The 18,230-nt window shown below is 31.1% G+C and overlaps 1 protein-coding gene across 1 annotated transcript; it reads right to left on the reverse strand.

Moving 5' to 3' along the window:
* Positions 1–6,275: 6,275 nt before the first annotated feature.
* On the reverse strand, positions 6,276–8,855 carry LOC112784113 (uncharacterized). Its single transcript, XM_025827232.3, has 9 exons — positions 8,600–8,855; positions 8,373–8,471; positions 7,760–8,223; positions 7,549–7,615; positions 7,398–7,451; positions 7,064–7,132; positions 6,926–6,991; positions 6,762–6,830; positions 6,276–6,582 (listed from the first exon to the last, which is right to left on the reverse strand). The coding sequence occupies exons 1-9, from the start codon at positions 8,708–8,710 to the stop codon at positions 6,496–6,498; spliced, it is 1,086 nt and encodes a 361-aa protein (XP_025683017.1). The 5' UTR covers positions 8,711–8,855; the 3' UTR covers positions 6,276–6,495.
* Between the last annotated feature and the right edge of the window lie 9,375 nt (positions 8,856–18,230).

An 18,230-nucleotide genomic window follows, 5' to 3' on the forward strand; every position in this document is an offset into this window, starting at 1 on the left:
CCTCTTCTGGATATGTCCCGCAATGAATTTGTCGAGATGCCCTTATCTTGCTAGGCGTTACAGGAGATCTTTAGCAATCACACATTCATCGGTTGTGTGGCCATGTTTCTGATGAAAAGTGCAATACTTGGATTTATCAGTGTTCTTTGGTTCAGGAGGGCCTTACGGGGGAGGGTTGATCAGCTTGAAATTGAGAATTTCCTTAATAATGTCATCCTTTTTTGTGTTGAACTGGGTGTATGACTCGTAACGTGGAACTGGTTTAAAGGTATTCTTGGTGTCCCGAGGTTTATCGTCGTCCTTGCTTGTTGACGACTTATCTGCCTTTCGTACCTGGCGAAGTTCTTCAATGTCTATCTGGCCTTTGGCCTTCTCACAAAACTCGGCCAAAGTCTTCGGCTTAGCCATAGCGATGGTCTCCTGGAATTTACCTAAAGGCCACTTTTGATGGCGTGCAAGTGGACTTCAGGGTGAAGATCGGGAATTCTCATAGCCACCTTCGTGAAACGGGTGATGTAATCCTTCAGGCTCTCTTGGGGACCTTGCTTGATGGTAGTCAAATAATCGGAATCATGCAAGTATATTGCAGATGCTGCAAAGTGGTCCTCGAATTGCTTTGCCAACTCCTAAAAGCGTGAGATAGAATCTGCAGGCAAAGAGCAAAACCAGTCAAGTGCAGGACCATCTAAAAAAGACGGAAAACAACGACACAAAATAGGGTCAGATGCACCATTGACGATCATTATAGATCGGAATTTTCTGATGTGTTGCTTTGGATCCCCTAACCCATCATATGGGGTTAGAGTCATCGGAAGGGTGAACTGCCGAGGAAGTTGGAAATTCATAATGTCAGTCGTAAACGGTCTTGCAGAGTTGTCGGGTTCTGCTTCCTCGGCTTCAGGTCAGGCTCCATCATTCTGAGGACCCTTGTTGTCATCATTCCGAGGTGTCTTGGAGACATGGGTTGGCTCCGATTGATGCTCGTCATTCACTGGTCGTTCCTGATGGTCATTATTGTGTTCAAGGCGAGCGTTAGCTAATTGCGCAATTTGGTGCTGCATCCTTTGGTTCTCCTCCGCCATGCGTTGGTTTGCCTCAGCAATGCACTGGTTTGCCTCAGCAATGCGCTGGTTTGCCTGCTGAAGCTCGGTTACCATCCGAAGGAGCTCGGGCAGAGTGGGAGGAGGTGCATCAGCCATGGGCGAACACAGGGGTATTTGGGGTCTATAAAGAGAGGTATCTCAAGTTTCGAGCCCCACGGTGGGCGCCAAATGTTCTTGCCTGATCAGCCGATGTATAGCTCGTTCTCTGGTAGGTGTTTATTAACTTCCTGGTTGGATCACGATATACGTCGGGCACAGATGGAACAAGGGGGAGAGTACCTACAAAGAGTACTCTAACGCTCAAGTCAGCAAATTAGAATATTAATAAAAGCTTAATCTTGGAAAGATAGCATACCTTCAAAACTCTGATTGTTTCCCTTTACAACCAGGAGACGAGGACGACCGTTTTCTCCTGAGTTAATGACGTTCAGAAGAGATTAATTACCTTTCTGACATTACCGAATAAAGGTCATTTATAACCATAAATCGACAGAATTAGTACGTCGGTTACAATAAAGCCTGCCGAACTATAATTCGTAACTGACATATAACGGTCATATCAATAATAATAATATATCTGCAAAAGTGAAATACTAAGATAGCTTCAAAAAATTAGTTTCTTCACAAATTTACATATTCTTTGAATGTAAAAGTGAAAACATCAAAAATAAAAAATTATGAAGCATATGGATATATCGTTAAATTACTATATCCGTGGGTTTAATATATTTTGAATGCATTTTAATAAAAGGAAAAGTCTAGGCCAGCAACTTTATTAAATTTTGGCCAACATGTAACCAGTAAAAAAAAATGAGTAATCTCACACTATTGGATAAAATCTCACACCATTAAAAACATTATTGATGGTTACTTGATATCTTTTTATACACGTATTTGGATAAACCTAATTACTTGATGTGTATATGTTCAACCTTATGTTTCACTTATATTTTTAACATAAATTTAGAAATGGTATATTTATTAAAATAAAAAATATTTTAAATATTTTATATAATTAAAAAATATTTAAAAAGTTTAGAAAAATTTGTTTTACTTGAATTAAAATATTAAAATATTATTATAATTCTCTAAAAAATATTTTATGTTATATGTATATACGATATGATATCGCGTGTGTATCCATGCTTTATAGAAGGGAAAAAAAAAAAAAAAGAAAAGTACTTATTGTTACAACTCAATAACCCATTAAAGGTACTTTTATATTAACTACAAAAATTGAAGTCATATTCTTATAGAAATTAAAATAAGATTGTTGCATACTAAATTACTAATTGTGTTTAGCCATCTTGCAACCACATTTGCCAGAAATTAAAACGTTTAAAATTGAGTAAATTATTTTCTGGTGGTCGGTATATGGAAGCATGTGCTAAATTTACCAAAATGACACACATAATAGATTAAATAAAGTTGTTATATAGGAATTAGTAAATTTTTAGGCAGAAGGAGTCCTCACTTTTTTCTTTTCCCAATAAGTGGAGGATATATAGGAATGGAGGCAATAACGAGTCATGGAAAGTGTTATGTAAAATGCAATTACAGTAAAACAAGGATGAATAAACCTCTCTCTACTTGGCACTTGCACATGAATCTGAAAAGATAAAAACGAAGGAAAATGTATAGCTTAGCTTGTTCACGAAGACACATATACTAGTGCTTGAATAATTTTGGGACTTTATGGAGTCTAAAAATATATACTTTGGAGAGCTACTTAATTTTACTTTATTCTGTTTCTTTTGTGTTGGCCAACATGCTCATTAACATGAACCAGTCTCGGATTCCAATCTTATAAGTCACACAGATCTATTTACTTCAAGCCGTTTACATGAACATACACTACCTACATCTCGTACCTAGCGACCTTTTAGCTTTCGGTTGTTCTACTATGGAGTTTGTTATGAGAATTTGATTCATTGAGATGCATATTTTCTTGTACATACTTACACTTTTTTCGTATGTAGTTTCATAACTAGAAAATAAGATGGGATTATTTACTTTTTACAAAAAGGAAAAAAAGATATTACTTGACACCATTGATAAACATAAATTTACAAAACTCCTAGTGTTTCTTTGGAGTAGTCACGAAAACAGGGTTAATAGTGAAAGAAATTTGTCTCGAAAGATTATTCATTTTTTAAATTAGTCCTCTAATAAATTTTTAGTCATATTAGTTTCTAAAAGATAAAACATAAGTCAAATTAGTTCTTCTGTTAATTAAATGATAACGTGTCACGTTAAGTACTGCATAGCATGATGATATGATAGGTTAATATCACGTGTTATAAGATAATTGGTTGATATGTCAAGTCAGTGACATTTGGTATGTCACGTATCATTTGACATGTCATAAATTTATTTATAATTAAATTAGTTCTTGAAAGTACACATATAAATCATTTTTATCTCTAAAATTTTAAAAATTGATCAAATTAATTCTTATATAAATTTTTCTTATTTTTTTATAATATTAAATTTTTAATATTTTTTAATCCTACCCATTTTAAGCTTAATTATTTTTACACCATAATAAACAAAATTTTTTTCAAATAAAATAATAAAAATAATTAAATTGTTACAAAATTATTTTCTCATATGTATTTTTATTTTCAAATTCTAATTTTTTTGTAGTAAATTTTTTTATATAAATAATTTTATCAAACTATTATTAATTATATACTAAAAATTTTAATCTTTTGGATCTCATTAAATAAATATAGTAGTTATTTTAAATATTTTAATATTTTAGATTTCACTAAATAAATATAATAATTATTTTTAAAAAAACTATATTAAAATATTAAGATTCAATGAGTGATCCCACAAATAGATTTTTCAATTATTGAGTTTTACCATATAAATTAAATAATAATAAAAATTATAATTTTAAAAAATCTAAAAATTTTAAATTTTAAAATAACTATTATATTATTTAGTGAGATTCAAAATATTAAATTTTTAAATATATAATTAATAATAATTTGATAAACTCATTTAAATAAAAAAATTTATTATAAAAAAAACTACAATTTAAAAATATAAAATTTTAAAATACAAATGACACAATAATTTTTTAATAATTTAATTATTTATATAATTTTTATATAGATAGAATTTTATTTATTAAGGGCTAAAAAGTAATATTATAATTAGTAATATCAAAAAATATTTTAAATTTAATATTATGAAGAAAAATAAAAGAAATTCATATAAGGACTAATTTGATTAATTTTTAAGATTTTAGGAATAAAAATGATTTACGTGTGTATTTTTAGAGACTATTTTAAGTATAAATAAATTTTTTACATATCAAATGATACGTAACATGTCAAGTATTACTGACTTAACATGTCAATCAATCATTTTGTGACACGTGGCATTAACATATTATGTTATCATGCCATGTGACACTAAACTAACACGTCATCATCTAATTAACAGAATGATCAATTTAATTTATGTTTTATCTTTTAAAAACTAATATGACTAAAAAAATTATTTGATAATCATTTTAAAGAATGAATAATCATTCGGGACGAATTTGACGACTACGAAAACAATTGATAAAACACCACAGCATGTTAACATGCATATCTTTTGAAATTTTCAACTTAATAAAAACAATTAACATGATGCTTAATAGTTGAATTGAAATTTTATCAAGTACCACCATCACCAACACCGTAAAAGAGTTATCTACTTATTTACTTTTATTGGATTTTCCTTTTTCTGTTTTTGGTTTAATAGTTGTCCATTAGTTAAGCAGGTTTTATACGAATTATGTTTAAACCATCTAATTATAAATAATATAGTTATGTTAAATGCAACAAATTGAAATATATGATGACAAGAAGCAATATATCAGTATTTAACCTATTTCATGAGAAGTAAAGAAAATAAATTAACAGAGACGAAATAGACTATTCACAAATTTTATTGGAAGAAAATGAAAAGAAAAATTTTACAAGTAATAAGATATTTTATAAGAAACAAAAATTTATTTAAACCAAAATAGTAAAGAGGCTTTCCAAACTTCATATTAACAAGCTTTAATTGTAAGCCATGAATGAATGAATTTATTTTTTCGATTTTTTACGATATTTTCTAATTTGATAGAGACTAATTTGTCGTAAATTAGAGTTTTATTTAAAGATTTGTTATTAGCAAATAAATTGTTGCATATATAAGTTTAGTTTTAAATTATTAGTGTTTAAACGAATTAGTAAGCTAATTCCTAACCCCTAAACCAACTCAAGTATAGACAAAATAAAGAACAAAGATATACCAAAAAAAGTTGAAATAGCGCTAATGGTAGAAAAAATGGTAGAATCTCATCTTTGATACTTTGAACATGTATAAAAAAATGGTAGATGAGATAAAAAGTACACAGATAACATATAATAGAAGAGCCAAAAACACCATACATGAGATGGTAAAAAAATATCTGTGTCAACAATTTCACTGTAATCATAATACATGATAGAATGCAATGATTTTTTTTTTTTTTTGTCAAGGACTGGGTCGGAATAGTCCGACCCGACCGGGAACAAACCCAGAAGAAAGCAAATTGAAAACGACAACCACCATCATCTCCCATATAATTTGACCTTTCCCCCCTAATCCTAATACAGGTGACGCGCAAGAGAAGACCCTCTGCGGCGCGACGCTTGCTTCTGCCAACTTGGGAAGAGATGACACCGCTAGAGGATGCCAGAGAGAAGACCGATGTTGGACCGTTCTCACATGAGCTCTGATTCTGAGCTAATCGAAGAACGCTGAAACACGAGGATAACTTCCTGAAACAGAGGTGCCGCCTAACTCTAACGCCGCTTCATGGCACACGGGCTTCGAGGGATCCATTTTCGATAATCAAATTGAGCTTTTACACCTTGGAATCACCTACAGCCTCTCTTCACCGTGGCGCAATGATGTCGTTTCATCCATGTAACCCATCTCACATAGATAGATAAGGCTTTTTTGTTGTTGTTGTTGATATTTTTCTTCGATTTTTAGTTATGTTTTTGGATCAATCCAATCCACTAGAGCAGACAGGCCCAGTCCAATAACAGCTCACATTGCATCCGACCCATTTAACAATACCATGCGACCAAGAAATGAAAAACACCAAGCCCAAAAAAAAAATGAAAAACACACAAAAAAAAAGAACAAAGTATACTATTTGGTAAAGACAGTAGAGTTACAAATGAAAACTGCTCCATTTTTTCAATTAAATACGAGAAAACTGTAATCTATCTCGAGTCCTGATGACCCCCAATTTTTTTCCCTCTATATCCACTATAAATAAATTCATAATAAAGGGATGCATTGTTATGAGCTATATCAATCCCAAACTGAACCTCAAATGATAAATTACAATTTAGTATCTGCCATTTGCGAGTTGTCCATCCTGAAAGCCAACACCATCACCATCATTCTCTAACATTGATGATGCATCCACTATAGCCTGAAAAACAAAAGAATTTACTCAACATTATATTGTTGTAAACGTGAGATAGTGTGTGCTAGGCTTATTCCCTAACATTAACCAGAAAATGTCATATTTCATTAAAGCACATGCAGAAAACACAGGATATAATTTGCAGTTCATATATAGTTCGGAATCTATGGTGCTACAACACAAACCTTAAGTTCTTTTTCGCTGGTTTTAAGCCTTTCGGTGCACTCTTTTACTTGTACAAAACATTTATGCAGCTGAAATCATTTGCCCAAACCCAACATTAGAGACAGTATTCATAGATTTTGTTAGAAATGAGATTCCAAGTATTCTAAGATAAACTAGTTATTACATTGGTCAACTGCTTTTGACGATATGAAGTGTGTTTCTTTGCGTTAGTCAGTGCCTCCTCCAATTTCTGTAGGAAAATATCGTGTCAAAACATACAACAGATTTTATGATCAAAGACAGACAATTAGAAGAGATGTACCCTAGACTTCTTCTGTAAGTCCATAACAAGAAGTCTTTTCTCTTCCAATCTCTCTCCCATTTGCGACACCTGAAAACCAAGCAATTCCATTTTCCAGCATCATCAATCAATGGCATGTAAAACGGAGAAAAAGCTTTGTTGGAAGACTTTTAAAGTATATGATATCCTAACTCAGTATATAGTGATCTATGGAGTGCCCTTGTATGCATAAGCATGCACCTCCAGAAATGCAATAGTTCACAAAACAAGATTTGACTTTATCATTAGACAAATTTCAATGATCCCCCCCCCCCCCCTTCTTCTCTTTACTTTTTGTTCTAACAAGATTACAAACCTCCTTTTTCAGTTGATCGAGTTGTTCAGTTGATTGCTTTAATTCATCTTCTACCTGAAGTCCACATAAACAAGAAAAAGTTGGATAACAGAAACACGTATCGCAACAGGGCATCAGTCTATCTAAACAATTTATAGAATGCTCAAGTTACCTGATCACTATGATTGCCATTTGAATCTGATGAAAGATGCATGTGATGATGGTTATTAACATTCAAACTGCAGGAAAACCATCAATAAGTCAGGAGACAGGAAGGTGCATACAACATAAATAAATTAAGGCTATCTCTCATCAATCTGTCGACCACTAGATTAGTAAAAAAATCAAATGATGTCACTGGAAAAGGGTGGAGAACATCATACTCGTTGTTTCTCCTTGACTGTTCATTTTTATCTTCGTCAAAAATCTTATCACGATCACTGGTATCCATCCTCCTGTCTGTATTCAAATCAAAGCTGTGGTCTCCATCCATATCTTCACTATATGCCCTGCCATTATCTTGTCCGTTTCCTGCACGGTCATCCCCTCGACTCCAACCTTTATCTAAGGAAGGTTCTCCGGCATGATCATCATGATGACGATCATGCATATGCTCAACTCTTCTATCCCTATCCTGGTCAGGGTCTCGAGACCTATCACGTTCTCGAGGCCAATGGCCGTTCCTATTCCTGTATCCATCCCTATCATGATCATAGCCTCGGTCTCTATCTCTATCCCAGTCGACATCCCTCTCAGCAGCATGATGATATCGCTCTCTACTACCGAAATTTGATCTCCCACCACGAGTCCTCACCCCATTCACTTTAATGACACGCCCATCAATGGTCTGATACAGAGCATCACAGTATCAAAGGTCTACAACTCTAGAACACAACAATATAACCAGTACTGCTGCAGTTTCCTTTCACATTGGTACACTAGAAAACACTGAGAACGAAACATAGAAGGTGCATTTATTTAAGAGAAAGTGCATACCCTGCCATTCATGTCGTTGATGGCATTAATTGCTGACCTAGTATTCGTGAAAGTAACAAAGCAATAGCACTTGCCCCTAGTGCGATGCTCGTTGATAATCTGGTGAAAGGAAAAAAAAAATAACTTGAGCGTGAAAACGGGAACCGAATTGGCGCAATTTGCTACTGGTGAATGGAATCAGAAAAATATGAAGGTGAAAGAAACCCTAAAAATTGAGGGAGAGAGACCTTAACATCAAGGATGGCGCCATATAAATGAAAGACAGAGCGGATAGTTTGTTCGGAAGCGTCGTAGGGAAGACCCCCAACGTAGATGGAACTATCATCGTCCAGCGTCATCTTCCTCTTCCTCTTTCTCTTAATGGGTTCGCCTTTTTTGGAACCGGCTCTTAGCTGGGAAAAGATTGGGAGAAAGAATTCAAGAATAAGACTCGAGAGTAATCCTGGAAATTCACCTGTTTAAAGTTGGACACTTTATTGTTTTAAATTTTAAAATATAACAAATAATTCTTAATACAATTTGAATAAAATAAGAAATCTATTATATTCTATTATCTATTTAGTTAATATACTAAAATTAAATTTTCTCTCAACTAATAATGAAAAGGTGTCATTTTTTTTATGAATCTATTTTTTTTTTTAAATGATTGTACTATTTTTCTCTTTTAAATTTATTTTTAAAAAATATCTTTAAGTGATATAATTATATTATAATTAGTATTTAATGAATGATACATAATCTCTTTTAAATTAATTAATAATTAATATATTATTAACCTAATTATCAATCAAAAATATTTTTAACTATTTTAATTATATTGATTTCAATTATATTGATATAATTTTATTTCTTATTTATTATTTTATAATTTTATTAGTGACAAGTTATTATCTTAATGGTGACCTATATAATAATAATAATAATAATAATAATAATAATAATAATAATAATTGATAAAAAATTATATTTTAGAGAAATATAAATTGGTTAATAACCGATTATTAATAATGATAATTATATGATTAATTTTTAATAATTATTAAATATATTTAATATAAATAACCAAGTTTAATTAGCTAACAAATGAAAGGAAAGATTATTGCACGATTGTATAAGCAACAATATATATATATATATATATATATATATATATATATATATATATATATAGAATTATCATTAATATTAATAATGATAATTATCGTTATTATTCAATAATAATAATAATAATAATAATAATAATAATAATAATAATTTTTTCTTTTATTAAAACACTTATCCAACTGAATTAATATAAATATTTAATGAAAATAAAGGATAGATTTTTGGCTTGTAAGAGAATATAATTGAATACTTTTGAAGATTTTAAAGTTATGAGTAAATAAGTGATATAATAGAGAAATGCTTCTCAGCATATATTCTTCTTATATTAATATACGCATGCATGTTATCTCATTTTTTCTATAAATGAAAAATAACGTTTACCCGTTAAATTTGTTAGTTGTTCAACCGATTCATCTTATTTATTATGATTCATATATAATCGTAAAGATTTTTTTCCTCCATTAATTTTAGTAAAGAAGTTTATGACGTAAAATAAAATAAAATAAAGTCAGTATTTACTTTTTTTCTCAATATATTTATATTTACAGTAAATATTAAATGTAAAAAAAAGTAATATTAATTATTATCTTACAATTATAATTAAATTTAATATAATTATAGTAAGTCTCTATAATTATAGGAATTTATATATGTTACATATATAGCAACTATATTATATATATTTATATATCTCCTCTTTTATATATACTTAGCAAGTATATATATATATATATATTTTTTTTCTAATTGTGGCAAGTATTTCCATTAAAAATTCGTACCGTGTATAATTAGCGTGTGTGTGTGTATATATATAAGTCGTAATAGTGAATAGTTACAATTATTTATCATTTAAGAAATTCGTCTCTTTCTTTTTATTATTTTTCATACCTAATGGCTACTAACTATGATTCTATCAACAGTATTACCTACGGTAGATTATGTAATGAAAATGTATGGAAAATAAAGGCAAGGATTATAAGGTTATGGAAAGTTCCATCCAAATTTAACAAGAGTAAGATGGCTTACCTAGAAATGATTCTCATGGATGATAAGATAAGTTGATTATCCTCCATAATTTTTTCAAGTGATGCTAGGTCCAGTTTATAAATATGTTTTGTTCATATTTTAAGTTTATTTGATAAGTAAATTGTTGGACGGATCAAAGACAATATTTGATAAGTAAATTCTTGGACAATTTAATAGAGTTATAAGTGCTAATAGTCTTTATTTTTAATTTATTTTACAGTGTGATAAAATTCATTGTTCAATCAAGTATTATTTGGCAAAGATGTTTGAGAATGATCTGATCGAGGGAAAAGTTTATATCTTCTCAAATTTTCTGATTGAGGAATCAAGGAGAATTTATCTTTCGACTGCACATGTGTGTAGAATATCTTTTAAGAAAGAGTCACGTATAGTAAATACCGTCGATGGTCGTAAAATTTCCGACAATTATTTCAATTTTCTCAATCATGCTGATATATTGAGACAAACAAATGAAAAATCTAACTCATTTGGTACGTAGTTAATTTGTATTGTTATTATTGTGTTGTTCATTTATTTGTCCTTAATTTCATATTTTTAATTCATTTTTTTTCAATTAGATGTTATTGGATTCTTGACCGGAAAAAGAGAACTTATATCATGGTCAAAAATAGGAAAAAGTGGCCATTACATTGTGGTTAATCTCCATAATTTGTAGTATGTAAAGATTTAAAATTTTACTATTAGAATTTATTTTGTAACAATTGTCTATTCATATGCAAAATCTTTTATTTATTTTTTATATATTATTATTTAATTTTCTTAATCTTCGCTTTTATTTAGAAATGAAGAAAAAATAAGATGCACACTGTGAGATCAATTTGTAACTCAATTACTCAATTATCTACGTTATCACCAAGCAACTGAATACATACTTATTATCCAATTTACAAAATAAAACAAGGGCATTGGTAAGCATATTGATTTAACCTTTTATTTAACATATTTATTTATATTATATTTATAATCATGTTATAATTATTTTTATGAATATTCTTATAAAAAATGCTATTAATATTAACATATGATGTATTAAATAAAATATTTAATAAATAACTGTAACCTATAAAAAAAATAAAAATTAACGTAAATAGATATTACAAAAAATATATCTATAGAGTTTTTTTTTTTTTGGGATACAGTCGAAATTGACTCTATTTAGCCCAAAAACTCCCTAACCCATCCAAGCCCAATTATAAACAGAGCAAACACTCCCTAACATAACCATTAAGTGATTCAACTCCCTCACCTATCCTCATAATTCTACCTTCCCCTCTTCCCTTAAAAAGTCACGTTGTTGGGGTAGTAATTCCCCTCACTTACTCTTAGAGATTTAGCGGTCCATTTTTCCTCCAAAATGATTGCACTATTTCTCTCTTTTAAATTTATTTTTAAAAAAATATCTTTAAGTGATATAATTATATAATAATTAGTATTTAATGAATGATACATAAATATACTAATTTAAGATAATATCTTTGTTATAATTATTCTAATCTCTTTTAAAAAAATTAATAATTAATGCATTATTAACCTAATTATCAATCAAAAATATTTTTAACTATTTTGATTATATTGATTTCAATTATATTGATATAATTCTATTTTTTATTCATTATTTTATAATTTTATTAGTGACAAGTTATTATCTTAATGGTGACCTATTTAATAATAATAATAATAATAATAATAATAATAATAATAATAATAATAATAATAATAATAATAATAAAAGGATAGAAAGTTATATTTTAAAAAAATATAAATTGATTAATAATAATCGGTTATTAATAATGATAATTATATGACTAATTTTTAATAATTATTAAAATATTTAATATAAATAATCAAGTTTAATTAACTAACAAATGAAAAGAAAGATTATTGCAGGATTGTATAAGTAACAATAAATATATATATATATATATATATATATATATATATATATATATATATAGAATTATTGTAACACCCTAACTTTTAGCACATCATGATCGTACCAAAAGTAAGGCGTTACGGACCTGATTTTCTTTATTATAAATTTACTATTGAGCCTTTACGTCGATATCGTGTTTCAGTTTTTAAAAAAATTTCAGAAAAAGATTTTAGTAAATAAATTCACATAACAAAAGATCTTCAAATAATAATAATCACATAATTATTAATAATAATAGATGCTATACAATTAGATTCAATGTAAAACTCAAATACAATACCTATCCCTCTGGATAAAAATAAAAACTCTAAAGCAACAAGGACGAGAGAACTCTATAAAAACAACAGGAATCACAAGTAAATCTACTAATCGTCTGCAGCTTCTTACTGAATCTCCAAACCTGTGTCACTGAAAGGGTGGAAGATTTGGGGTGAGAACAAACCACACGTTCTCAGTAGGGAATGGGAATGCCGTAAAAGTAATGGAATAAAATGCAAATAATTAACTTTACTCAATAAAACTTTATTTTTATCGAACCCTTTGAAAATACTCTTGTTCTACTTTAACTAACAAATTACCTCTTTTTAAAAAAAATCTCTAAACTCAAATCAAATTTTAAATATAAAAACTAGTCACATTTTCTGTCTCTCAGTCACATAGTTAATCCTCAGTCAAATGTCAACTCGTAATCATTTTAATACACTCACAAACAAGTAGTGCAAGCAAGAGATTCAATTCAATGTACAAGTAAGTCACAACAAGACAAACACTACAATCACAAAGTAATAAGACAAGCAAGCGCAATCAAATGCAAATGTGCAAACAACATGATGCATGTCTATCCCTAACGCAGGCCATGAGCTCATGTGTCGGTTGCCTACCCGCTCCCGACATTATCCAGGCACAAGTCCCAGGTATGGCTTTCCAGATGCATCAGTGTGCTTACAAGTCGTACGGCCAGGCCGCATACAGTGTGACTTTCCAAATCAATAAGCGTACATCTGGAAAACAGTTCTCAGTGTGTGGGCGTCCCCACTTTACATTTGGCACTAAGGCCCAAACAATATCACATCTGTTCTCCTGTGACAGACATTTCATTAATTAATATATTCTTTAAATCCTTGTTCTCTGCTCTCCTGTGGCAGAGATTCCTTTTCTTAATAAACCAAGCTCAAATCTTTACTTAAAACAAAATCTCTCCTTAAAATATTGGGTTTAAAACATTATATTTTTCTTAATAAATCAAACTTTAAAATAGAGTAAATTTTTTCTTAACTAAATATATTTTAAATAATTTAATTTTCTAAAACCAAATCTTTTAAAATAACTTTTCAAATAAAACCTCAGATTTTATAAAATTTCGACGGCATTTTCTCTAAAATTCGGTCTAAACCACCCTTACGGGTTCCCTATTCCTCAACAATTCACCAGCCTTTTTCTCAACAATTCTCAAATCAGCGAAATTCTTAATAATCAGAAAACAGTCACATTCACAGCAATAATCCATACTCAATAACATTACTATTATATATATATATATATTTGCAATTATTCAATTAATTTTGTAGGCATTCTAAATTAAAAACGTTTATCTTTAAAAATAAATCCCCTACCTTCGTACGTAATCGAAATACTCGAAATTTCGGAGAAACTTTCTGACCGAGCTGCTGAAAAGAAAAACGTCTGGAATCCTCCGTGCCTCGTAGAACTCCAGTTGGCCAAGCTCAAGGGGTAGGAGAGCTACGTCACCGTCGACTTCCACCGGACAAAAGTAACGCCAACACGTAAAGGAGGAAGTTACAAACACTTTTACCGGATTAGATTTTTTTATTGGAGTTATGGATCGCAAGAAATCGAGGCAGGAAAGTTAGAGGGTTTTACGGTTCTCTCATAAAGCTTCGGTCAATCTTTTCTTTTTTTTTTTTTAAAAACTTTAATAATAATAATAATAATAATAATAATAATAATAATAACTAAATTAAATTTTATTTTATTAAATTAATTTTTGAAAACTTGGGGTCTTACATCCTACCCCACTTATAAAAATTTTCGTCCTCGAAAATTGATATAAGATAGAAAAGGTTTGCATCAACTTCACTTTCAAAACGTCAAAAAAAGAAAGAAAAAGATTTGGCATGTCCAGTTCGTGTGAAGGAAATCATATCTTATAAATGACAAGATATGGTCAGGAGTTATTCAAAACATATCTCAAGAAAGAAGTTCGAAACAAAATTTCTCTGCAAGCAAGCAAGGAAGAGATGACTTCAAACTACTTTAGCACGAATAAGGAGTATACGTTTTCCTAAAACTTTACTTCTAACGTTCTCAAACCCCATGATTCACGTTACCTATTACTTCTATCTCGTCTATGATAATCCATTAGTGTTTCCATATACATGAATCATTAGTATTAAGTTGGCTAGACCTAATACCATGAGAGATGCAATAGTTGACTAACAGAATTAATCAATAGACAATCATGCATTTGAAACTCAAACTCTTGTCAGTGGGACAAGTCCTACTGCATGACAGACACTCAGAGTATGTAGTAAAGCATAGTCAATCCATTCCCAAGGCTCTAACGGAAACGAACTGCTCTGATACCATAATGTAACACCCTAACTTTTAGCACATCATGATCGTACCAAAAGTAAGGCATTACGGACCTGATTTCCTTTATTATAAATTTACTATTGAGCCTTTACGTCGATATCATGTTTCAGTTTTTAAGAAAATTTCAAAAAAAGATTTTAGTAAATAAATTCACATAACAAAAGATCTTCAAATAATAATAATCACATCATTATTAATAATAATAGATGCTATACAATTAGATTCAATGTAAAACTCAAATACAATACCTATCCCTCTGGATAAAAATAAAAACCCTAAAGCAACAAGGACGAGGGAACTCTATAAAAACAACAGGAATTACAAGTAAATCTACTAATCGTCTGCAGCTTCTTACTGAATCTCCGAACCTGTGTCACTGAAAGGGTGGAAGATTTGGGGTGAGAACAAACCACACGTTCTCAGTAGGGAATGGGAATGCCGTAAAAGTAATGGAATAAAATGCAAATAATTAATTTTACTCAATAAAACTTTATTTTTATCGAACCCTTTGAAAATACTCTTGTTCTACTTTAGCTAACAAATTACCTCTTTTTAAAAAAATCTCTAAACTCAAATCAAATTTTAAATATAAAAACTAGTCACATTTTCTGTCTCTCAGCCACATAGTTAATCCTCAGTCAAATGTCAACTCGTAATCACTTTAATACACTCACAAACAAGTAGTGCAAGCAAGAGATTCAATTCAATGTACAAGCAAGTCACAACAAGACAAACAGTACAATCACAAAGTAATAAGACAAGCAAGCGCAATCAAATGCAAATGTGCAAACAACATGATGCATGTCTATCCCTAACGTAGGCCATGAGCTCATGTGTCAGTTGCCTACCCGCTCCCGACATTACCCAGGCACAAGTCCCAGGTATGGCTTTTCAGATGCATCAGTGTGCTTACAAGTCGTACGGCCAGGCCGCATACAGTGTGACTTCAAGTCGTACGGCTAGGCCGCATACAGTGTGACTTTCCAAATCAATAAGCGTACATCTGGAAAACAGTTCTCAGTGTGTGGGCGTCACCACTTTACATTGGCACTAAGGCCCAAACAATATCACATCTGTTCTCCTGTGACAGACATTTCATTAATTAATATATTCTTTAAATCCTTGTTCTCTGCTCTCCTGTGGCAGAGATTCATTTTCTTAATAAACCGAGCTCAAATCTTTACTTAAAACAAAATCTCTCCTTAAAAGATTGGGTTTAAAACATTATATTTTTCTTAATAAATCAAACTTTAAAATAGAGTAAATCTTTTCTTAACTAAATATATTTTAAATAATTTAATTTTCTAAAACCAAATCTTTTAAAATAACTTTTCAAATAAAACCTCAGATTTTATAAAATTTCGACGGCATTTTCTCTAAAATTCAGTCTAAACCACCCTTACGGGTTCCCTATTCCTCAACAATTCACCAGCCTTTTTCTCAACAATTCTTAAATCAGCGAAATTCTTAATAATCAGAAAACAGTCACATTCACAGCAATAATCCATACTCAATAACATTACTATTATTAATATATATATATATATATATTTGCAATTATTCAATTAATTTTGTAGGCATTCTAAATTAAAAACGTTTATCTTTAAAAATAAATCCCCTACCTTCGTACGTAATCGAAATACTCAAAATTTCGGAGAAACTTTCTGACCGAGCTGCTGAAAGGAAAAACGTCTGGAATCCTCCGTGCCTCGTAGAACTCCAGTTGGCCAAGCTCAAGGGGTAGGAGAGCTACGTCACCGTCGACTTCCACCGGACAAAAGTAACGCCAACACGTAAAGGAGGAAGATACGAACACTTTTACCGGATTAGATTTTTTTATTGAAGTTACAGATCGCAAGAAATCGAGGCCGGAAAGTTAGAGGGTTTTACGGTTCTCTCAATTGGTGTTAGAAATTTAATTGGGTGATTATTTTCTTCTATATTTTGCTTGTGAGTTATTGTGGAATTGTTTGACAATTAATATTACTTCTTAAAGGGTTGCTTGCATGTTCACTTTAATACTTTCAATAACATATTCACCATGCATGCTATGTGTTTGTGAAAAAGTCCGTATCGCATTATGCATTATTTTTATATTACTCTATTCTACTACTCTAATGCCTGTTTTTCACAAAACCCCTTTTATATTTTATTGATTAAATATAATTGTCAATGCAAATAAATTATTAGTTTGAAAGAGTTGATAATCTAACTTGCACATTTAATGCTTGATCTATGCTACTCATGGATTTGCCGGCATGCCAATAAACATCTTGCATTTAATAGCCATCACATGCACTTGCTATATTTCCATTGATGAACTTTTCACATGTAGTCATGATCATGTGTTAACGACATCCTTCTTTATCGTGCATTGATTATCACATATACCATCCTCTTCCTTGCTCAAACCCTTAGCTTTACTTATTACTTTCTTTTTCCCTTTTCAGGATGGCCACCAAGAAGGATAAAGAGAAAGCTACTCCCAAACCACCAGCAAGGAAAGGAACAAAAAGAGCACTAGTGGCAGAGCCATCTTCAACAGCAGTAAAGCCCTCAACAAAGCGAATCAAGAGGATCATCAAGGTCGATGAAAAAGAGAAAGCCTTTCCAGAAAAGGACACTGTGCGGTTCACTAACCGCTACTGTAAGCAGATGTTCCCTATCTTGGTAGAGAGGAATTATAATAATGAATACCTTCTCGTCCTCCCGACCAACATTGTTGAATTTGTTGAGCTCCGCATTGAGCGAAGACAATGAGGATTCCTACGGAGACATCCACAGCAGGTTAATCTATCATGGGTAGTTGAATTCTACTTCAATTTTTACATGCCAACCATGCAGTCTGTCTATGTCCGTCAGAAGCAAGTTCCCATAACAGAAGAGGCCATTCAATGAGCTTTAGATCTTCCCCCTGCTCCAGAAGGATTGGACGCATTCTAAGAAGCCTCATTCAAACGCCAGACATACCAATTTGACTGGGACGCCGTTCTCAGAGTTATAGCACAACCTGGCAGCAGATGGATCTATGGATACCATCGATCTCGACCTATGAGCATATTGGCTTCAGCACTCACCTTGGAGGCTCGAGTATGGGCACAGATTATGTCCCATTACGTCTTTCTAAGCACTCACGTGTCCTCCTTCACTGCAGACATGGC

The sequence above is a fragment of the Arachis hypogaea genome, chromosome 20 (genome assembly GCF_003086295.3).
Source record: "Arachis hypogaea cultivar Tifrunner chromosome 20, arahy.Tifrunner.gnm2.J5K5, whole genome shotgun sequence".
Taxonomy (NCBI): domain Eukaryota; kingdom Viridiplantae; phylum Streptophyta; class Magnoliopsida; order Fabales; family Fabaceae; genus Arachis; species Arachis hypogaea.